The sequence below is a fragment of the Salvelinus alpinus genome, chromosome 25, assembly GCF_045679555.1.
Source record: "Salvelinus alpinus chromosome 25, SLU_Salpinus.1, whole genome shotgun sequence".
Taxonomy (NCBI): Eukaryota; Metazoa; Chordata; class Actinopteri; order Salmoniformes; family Salmonidae; genus Salvelinus; species Salvelinus alpinus.
This window is the reverse complement of record NC_092110.1, coordinates 47132731-47142307: the sequence shown is the minus strand read 5'-3', so window position 1 is coordinate 47142307 and position 9577 is coordinate 47132731. Positions and strand designations below refer to the sequence as shown.

Here is a 9577-nt window from a genome sequence, read left to right as displayed (position 1 = left end):
CATACCTGTGTTTTGATCTGTTGGGTTTGTAATGTAGTGATTTAAAAGGGTAGATCCAGATTCTGTGCGATAAAGGTTCAGACCTCTTGGCAGAGGTAGAAGTGTCCTTTACATACAGGGAGGCCATGGGGAGGGGAGGGGGGGGGGGTTAGGCAGCACTGAACAGAGAGGAAATCTGGGATGTATATTAACTGTCTTTGACTCCCTTCTCTACCCGGTTCATATCACTGTACTGAACAGAAATATACATGCAACTGTCAATTGGAATATATTCATTACGCCAATATCTGGATTTTACATGACTGGGAATACAAATATGTATCTGTTGATCACAGATACTGAATGAATCGAAAATTTGGCAACCCTCCCTTGTGGGATTAATTGATAACCCCTCCCTTGTGGGATTAATTGGTAACCCCCTCCCTTGTGGGATTAATTGGTAACCCCCTCCCTTATGGGATTAATTGGTAATCCCTCCCTTGTGGGATTAATTGGTAACCCTCCCTTGTGGGATTAATTGGTAACCCTCCCTTGTGGGATTAATTGGTAACCCCCTCCCTTGTGGGATTAATTGATTACCCCTCCCTTGTGGGATTAATTGGTAACCCCCTCCCTTGTGGGATTAATTGGTAACCCCTCCCTTATGGGATTAATTGGTAACCCCTCCCTTATGGGATTAATTGGTAACCCCTCCCTTGTGGGATTAATTGGTAACCCCTCCCTTATGGGATTAATTGGTAACCCATCCCTTACCTGCTCTTTAAATATTTAAAGAGCAGCAGTAACATAATAGTAGCGAGGCTATATACAGGTTGTTACGGTACAGAGTCAATGTGGAGGCTATATACAGGGTGTACCAGTACAGAGTCAATGTGGAGGCTATATACAGGTTGTTACGGTACAGAGTCAATGTGGAGGCTATATACAGGGTGTACCAGTACAGAGTCAATGTGGAGGCTATATACAGGGTGTTACGGTACAGAGTCAATGTAGTTTATATATGTAGTTTTGGTCGTTTTTTGTGGGTATTTTGTTCCATTTTGGGAATCCATCCCGCACAGTAGGTGGCAGAATGCACGATCGCCAATATAGCATAGAAGAAGATGTTGCCACGTGATGTGCACTGGATCAGCTGATATGTATGGTCACATGATTTTTAACAACAAGGAAGAAGCCGTTTGCACTGAAGAACATACAGCGTTTTTACAACGTTTATAGTCAGTGTTTGATGTTTAACGTTCTTTCTTTCTTCATCTTTTAAGTTTTCCTTGTCTTGAATGCAGTATTACATGTTAATAAATCATTTGGTTGTTATTAAATGTTCGAAACCTGACTAGATACTTTTATCTGGCAAAAATTCCTGCAGAAGCCACAACAATGAGCGCGTTTAGAAAAAGAGGAAGCGTTCTTGTTGTCCTTTATTACGTCGGGAGTTTTCACGTCCTTTTCGGATACAATGTATCCAGAGAAGCGCAGCACGATCTCAGCCTGAACAGGAAATGGACCATACAGAACTCAAATGGGTCTCTGTCGCTTCCTGCAGAGGTACCGGGATGTGTACACTCTGCTCTCCTGAAACAGGGCTTTATCAAGGTGAGAAGAGTTGTGATGTCTTCTGTCTTAAAAAAAAAATGTTTTAAGATTAACCAGGTGAGCGAGTGGATGTCGAAAGGAAAGCAGTCACTCCTCACTAAAACAATACTATCGCCATCTACTGGCCAGTTTACGTACAGCAACCACAACAAATGGTCCCTCACTAAAACCAACATGGTCGCCTTCTATTAGCCGGTTTATGGCCAAACTGTAATCTGGTGTCATCGTGAAACACAGAAGTCAGGCTCCTTTAAAAATGTAATTATTACAACTTTGAACCGACTCTTCACTTCTTCTCCTTTACTCCTTCTTCTGCGTCTCTGTTATCAAATATAATTCTTGAATTTATGTCCAAAAATATATCATATATGGTATTTTTCAAATGTGACAGTATTTTATGTTTTTGAATAATACATAATTCGAAATGTACTTAATGAGTGGTGCGTGACCCTGGGGTGGCAACACATACAGCTCTGGAAAAATATGAGACCACTGCAAAATTATCAGTTTCTCTAGTTGTACTATTTATTGGTATGTGTTTGGGTAAAAGGAACTATTTTTTGTTTTATTCTATAAAATACTGACAACATTTCTCCCAAATTCCATGAATCATGCTTCACCGTCTGGCGGATGAATCTGGATTTGGCGAATGCGAGGAGAACATTTGGTGGAGGAGGAATAATGGTCTGGGGCTGTTTTTCGTGGTTCGGGCCTCTTAGTTCCAGTGAAGGGAAATCTTAACGCTACAGCATAGAATGACATTCTAGACGATTTTGTGCTTCCAACTTTGTGGCAACAGTTTGGGGAAGGCCTGTTACTGTTTCAGCATGACAATGCCCCCGTACACAATGCGAGGTCCATGCAGAAATGGTTTGTTGAGATCGATGTGGAAGAACTTGACTGGCCTGCACAGAGCCCTTACCTCAACCCCATCGAACACCTTTGGGATGAATTGGAACGCCAACTGCGAATCAGGCCTAATCACCCAACATCAGCGCCCGACCTCACTAATGCTCTTATGCCTGAATGGTTATAGCAGCAAAGAGGAGGACCAACTCCATATTAAAGCCCATGATATTGGAATGAGATATTGGATGAGCAGGTGTCCACATACTTTTGGTCATGTAGTGTACAACTCAGACTCATCCTCTGGCTTTAAAACAGAAGTCCAAACCTTTTGCAGTGTGGTAGTTAGATGGTAAGAAACAAACACAAAATGGTCTTCAGTGCAAAAACTTAATGAAAAGCATCTGACAGAAGTAAATTCATCCAAACACAAAAATCTATTTTTTTATACATCTTGTTCTCACCAAATCCAGATTCGTCCGTCGGACTGCCAGTTGGTGAAGCATGATTCATCCCTCCAGAGAAAGTGTTTCCACTGCTCCAGAGTCCAATGGCGGCAACCTTTACACCACTCCAGCCGACGTGTGGCATTGCGCATGGTGATCTTAGGCTTGTGTGCGGCTGCTCAGCCATGGAAACCCATTTCACGAAGCTCCCGACAAACAGTTATTGTGCTGACGTTGCTTCCAGAGGCAGTTTGGAACTCGGTAGTGAGTGTTACAACCGAGGACAGATGATTGTTATGTGCTACGCGCTTCAGCACTCGGCGGTCCCATTCTGTGAGCTTGTGTGGTCTACCACTTCGTGGCTGTGCCGTTGTTGCTCCTAGACGTTTCCACTTTACAATAACAGCACTTACAGTTGACCGGGGCAGCTCTAGCAGGGCAGGAAATTGACAAACTGACTTGTTGGAAAGGTGACATCCTATGACGGTGCTACGTTGAAAGTCACTGAGCTCTTCAGTAAGGCCATTCTACTGACACTGTTTGTCTATGGAGATTGCATGGCTGTGTACTCAATTTTATACACTTGTCAGCAACAGGTGTGGCTGAAATAGCCAAATCCACTAATTTGAAGGGGTGTCCACATACCTTTTGTGTATATATAGTATATTTCACTGTTAGTTTTACATAAATAATTGTACATTTTCAGTTAATTTTTGATTCAAAGTACTGCTGATGGGTGTAATGTTGCTTGTATGTGTTGTGTGCTGTCAGGGCCGGCGCCAGAACTAATCAGTTGGACGGGCATTTGATTTCCATGGTGGGGGGAGGGCATGTTGTTTTACGAGGCCTATATTTAGTTTTAATGAGTTTTATAGTAAAACCATATTGGGCTGTATCTACCCATACTCCAGTCACCATATTGGGCTGCAGCTACCCATACTCCAGTCACCATATTGGGCTGTAGCTACCCATACTCCAGTCACCATATTGGGCTGCAGCTACCAATACTCCAGTCACCATATTGGGCTGCAGCTACCCATACTCCAGTCACCATATTGGGCTGCAGCTACCCATACTCCAGTCACCATATTGGGCTGTAGCTACCCATACTCCAGTCACCATATTGGGCTGCAGCTACCCATACTCCAGTCACCATATTGGGCTGCAGCTACCAATACTCCAGTCACCATATTGGGCTGCAGCTACCCATACTCCAGTCACCATATTGGGCTGCAGCTACCCATACTCCAGTCACCATATTGGGCTGTAGCTACCCATACTCCAGTCACCATATTGGGCTGCAGCTACCAATACTCCAGTCACCATACTGGGCTGCAGCTACCCATACTCCAGTCACCATATTGGGCTGCAGCTACCCATACTCCAGTCACCATATTGGGCTGTAGGTACCCATACTCCAGTCACCATATTGGACTGTAGCTACCCATACTCCAGTCACCATATTGGGCTGCAGCTACCCATACTCCAGTCACCATATTGGGCTGTAGGTACCCATACTCCAGTCACCATATTGGACTACAGCTACCCATACTCCAGTCACCATATTGGACTGGAGCTACCCATACTCCAGTCACCATATTGGGCTGGAGCTACCCATACTCCAGTCACCATATTGGACTACAGCTACCCATACTCCAGTCACCATATTGGGCTGTAGGTACCCATACTCCAGTCACCATATTGGACTACAGCTACCCATACTCCAGTCACCATATTGGGCTGGAGCTACCCATACTCCAGTCACCATATTGGACTACAGCTACCCATACTCCAGTCACCATATTGGGCTGTAGGTACCCATACTCCAGTCACCATATTGGACTACAGCTACCCATACTCCAGTCACCATATTGGGCTGTAGGTACCCATACTCCAGTCACCATATTGGACTACAGCTACCCATACTCCAGTCACCATATTGGACTGTAGCTACCCATACTCCAGTCACCATATTGGGCTGGAGCTACCCATACTCCAGTCACCATATTGGACTACAGCTACCCATACTCCAGTCACCATATTGGACTACAGCTACCCATACTCCAGTCACCATATTGGACTACAGCTACCCATACTCCAGTCACCATATTGGGCTGCAGCTACCCATACTCCAGTCACCATATTGGGCTGCAGCTACCCATACTCCAGTCACCATATTGGGCTGTAGCTACCCATACTCCAGTCACCATATTGGGCTGTAGCTACCCATACTCCAGTCACCATATTGGGCTGTAGCTAACCATACTCCAGTCACCATATTGGGGAACAGCTACCCATACTCCAGTCACCATATTGGGCTACAGCTACCCATACTCCAGTCACAATATTGGGCTGTAGCTACCCATTCTCCAGTCACCATATTAGGCTGTAGCTACCCATACTCCAGTCACCATATTGGGCTGTAGCTACCCATACTCCAGTCACCATATTGGGCTGTAGCTAACCATACTCCAGTCACCATATTGGGGAACAGCTACCCATACTCCAGTCACCATATTGAGCTGCAGCTACCCATACTCCAGTCACCATATTGGGCTGTAGCTACCCATACTCCAGTCACCATATTGGGCTGCAGCTACCCATACTCCAGTCACCATATTGGGGGACAGCTACCCATACTCCAGTCACCATATTGGGCTGTAGCTACCCATACTCCAGTCACCATATTAAGCTGCAGCTACCCATACTCCAGTCACCATATTGGACTACAGCTACCCATACTCCAGTCACCATATTGGGCTGTAGCTATCCATACTCCAGTCACCATATTGGACTGTAGCTACCCATACTCCAGTCACCATACTGGGCTGTAGCTATCCATACTCCAGTCACCATATTGGGCTGCAGCTACCCATACTCCAGTCACCATATTGAGCTGCAGCTACCCATACTCCAGTCACCATATTGGGCTGCAGTTACCCATACTCCAGTCACCATATTGGGCTGTATCTACCCATACTCCAGTCACCATATTGGGCTGTAGCTACCCATATTCCAGTCACCATATTGGACTGTAGCTACCCATACTCCAGTCACCATATTGGGCTGTAGCTAACCATACTCCAGTCACCATATTGGGCTGTAGCTACCCATACTCCAGTCACCATATTGGACTGTATCTACCCATACTCTAGTCACCATATTGGGCTGTAGCTACCCATACTCCAGTCACCATATTGGACTGTAGCTACCCATACTCCAGTCACCATACTGGGCTGTAGCTATCCATACTCCAGTCACCATATTGGGCTGTAGCTACCCATACTCCAGTCACCATATTGGGCTGTAGCTACCCATACTCCAGTCACCATATTGGGCTGCAGCTACCAATACTCCAGTCACCATATTGGGCTGTAGCTACCCATACTCCAGTCACCATATTGGACTACAGCTACCCATACTCCAGTCACCATATTGGGCTGCAGCTACCCATACTCCAGTCACCATATTGGGCTGTAGCTACCCATACTCCAGTCACCATATTGGGCTGTAGCTACCCATACTCCAGTCACCATATTGGGCTACAGCTACCCATACTCCAGTCACCATATTGGACTACAGCTACCCATACTCCAGTCACCATATTGGGCTGTAGCTACCCATACTCCAGTCACCATATTGGGCTGTATCTACCCATACTCCAGTCACCATATTGGGCTACAGCTACCCATACTCCAGTCACCATATTGGACTACAGCTACCCATACTCCAGTCACCATATTGGGCTGCAGCTACCCATACTCCAGTCACCATATTGGGCTGTAGCTACCCATACTCCAGTCACCATATTGGTCTACAGCTACCCATACTCCAGTCACCATATTGGGCTGTAGCTACCCATACTCCAGTCACCATATTGGGCTGTAGCTACCCATACTCCAGTCACCATATTGAGCTGTAGCTACCCATACTCCAGTCACCATATTGGGCTGCAGCTACCCATACTCCAGTCACCATATTGGGCTGTAGCTACCCATACTCCAGTCACCATATTGGTCTACAGCTACCCATACTCCAGTCACCATATTGAGCTACAGCTACCCATACTCCAGTCACCATATTGGGCTGTAGCTACCCATACTCCAGTCACCATATTGGGCTGCAGCTACCCATACTCCAGTCACCATATTGGGCTGTAGCTACCCATACTCCAGTCACCATATTGGGCTGCGGCTACCCATACTCCTGTCAACATATTGGGCTGTTGCTAACCATACTCCAGTCACCATATTGAGCTGTAGCTACCAATACTCCAGTCACCATATTGGGCTGTAGCTACCCATACTCCAGTCACCATATTGGGCTGCAGCTACCAATACTCCAGTCACCATATTGGGCTGTAGCTACCCATACTCCAGTCACCATATTGGTCTACAGCTACCCATACTCCAGTCACCATATTGAGCTACAGCTACCCATACTCCAGTCACCATATTGGACTACAGCTACCCATACTCCAGTCACCATACTGGGCTGTAGCTACCCATACTCCAGTCACCATATTGGACTACAGCTACCCATACTCCAGTCACCATATTGGACTACAGCTACCCATACTCCAGTCACCATATTGGGGGACAGCTACCCATACTCCAGTCACCATATTGGACTACAGCTACCCATACTCCAGTCACCATATTGAGCTGTAGCTACCCATACTCCAGTCACCATATTGGGCTGTAGCTACCCATACTCCAGTCACCATATTGGGCTGCAGCTACCCATACTCCAGTCACCATATTGGGCTGTAGCTACCCATACTCCAGTCACCATATTGGGCTGTAGCTACCCATACTCCAGTCACCATATTGGGCTGTAGCTACCCATACTCCAGTCACCATACTGGGGGACAGCTACCCATACTCCAGTCACCATATTGAGCTACAGCTACCCATACTCCAGTCACCATATTGGGGGACAGCTACCCATACTCCAGTCACCATATTGGGCTGTAGCTACCCATACTCCAGTCACCATATTGGGCTACAGCTACCCATACTCCAGTCACCATATTGGGCTACAGCTACCCATACTCCAGTCACCATATTGGGCTACAGCTACCCATACTCCAGTCACCATATTGGGGGACAGCTACCCACACTCCAGTCACCATATTGGGCTGTAGCTACCCATACTCCAGTCACCATATTGGGCTGCAGCTACCCATACTCCAGTCACCAGATTGGGCTGCAGCTACCCATACTCCAGTCACCATATTGGACTACAGCTACCCATACTCCAGTCACCATATTGAGCTACAGCTACCCATACTCCAGTCACCATACTGGGCTATAGCTACCCATACTCCAGTCACCAAATTGGGCTGTAGCTACCCATACTCCAGTCACCATATTGAGCTACAGCTACCCATACTCCAGTCACCATATTGGGCTGTAGCTACCCATACTCCAGTCACCATATTGAGCTACAGCTACCCATACTCCAGTCACCATACTGGGCTGTAGCTACCCATACTCCAGTCACCAAATTGGGCTGTAGCTACCCATACTCCAGTCACCATATTGGGCTACAGCTACCCATATTCCAGTCACCAGATTGGGCTGTAGCTACCCATACTCCAGTCACCATATTGGGCTTTAGCTACCAATACTCCAGTCACCATATTGGGCTGTAGCTAACCATACTCCAGTCACCATATTGGGCTGCAGCTACCCATACTCCAGTCACCATATTGGACTACAGCTACCCATACTCCAGTCACCAGATTGGGCTGCAGCTACCCATACTCCAGTCACCATATTGGACTACAGCTACCCATACTCCAGTCACCAGATTGGGCTGCAGCTACCTATACTCCAGTCACCATATTGGACTACAGCTACCCATACTCCAGTCACCATATTGGGCTGTAGCTACCCATACTCCAGTCACCATATTGGGGGACAGCTACCCATACTCCAGTCACCATATTGGGCTGTAGCTACCCATACTCCAGTCACCATATTGGGCTTTAGCTACCCATACTCCAGTCACCATATTTGGCTGTAGTTACCCATACTCCAGTCACCATATTGGGCTGCAGCTACCCATACTCCAGTCACCATATTGGACTACAGCTACCCATACTCCAGTCACCATATTGGGCTGTAGCTACCCATACTCCAGTCACCATATTGGACTACAGCTACCCATACTCCAGTCACCATATTGGGCTGCAGCTACCCATACTCCAGTCACCATATTGGGGAACAGCTACCCATACTCCAGTCACCATATTGGGGGACAGCTACCCATACTCCAGTCACCATATTGGGCTGCAGCTACCCATACTCCAGTCACCATATTGGGGGACAGCTACCCATACTCCAGTCACCATATTGGGCTGTAGCTACCCATACTCCAGTCACCATATTGGGCTGTATCTACCCATACTCCAGTCACCATACTGGACTACAGCTACCCATACTCTAGTCACCATATTGGGCTGTAGCTACCCATACTCCAGTCACCATATTGGACTACAGCTACCCATACTCTAGTCACCATATTGGGCTGTAGCTACCCATACTCCAGTCACCATATTGGGCTGCAGCTACCCATACTCCAGTCACCATATTGGGCTGTAGCTAACCATACTCCAGTCACCATATTGGACTACAGCTACCCATACTCTAGTCACCATATTGGGCTGTAGCTACCCATACTCCAGT

The 9577-nt window shown here is 46.8% G+C and overlaps 1 protein-coding gene across 2 annotated transcripts in view; it reads left to right on the top strand.

Annotated features, from left to right (window-relative positions):
• Positions 1-260: 260 nt before the first annotated feature.
• manba (mannosidase, beta A, lysosomal) overlaps positions 261-9577 on the top strand; it is a 66974-nt gene continuing 57657 nt past the window's right edge. For both annotated transcript variants that reach the window (XM_071366966.1, XM_071366967.1), the window contains exon 1: positions 261-1593. In XM_071366966.1, coding sequence (XP_071223067.1) covers positions 1378-1593 — 216 coding nt within the window. In that variant the 5' untranslated portion in view covers positions 261-1377. The remainder of the gene's footprint in view (positions 1594-9577) is intronic.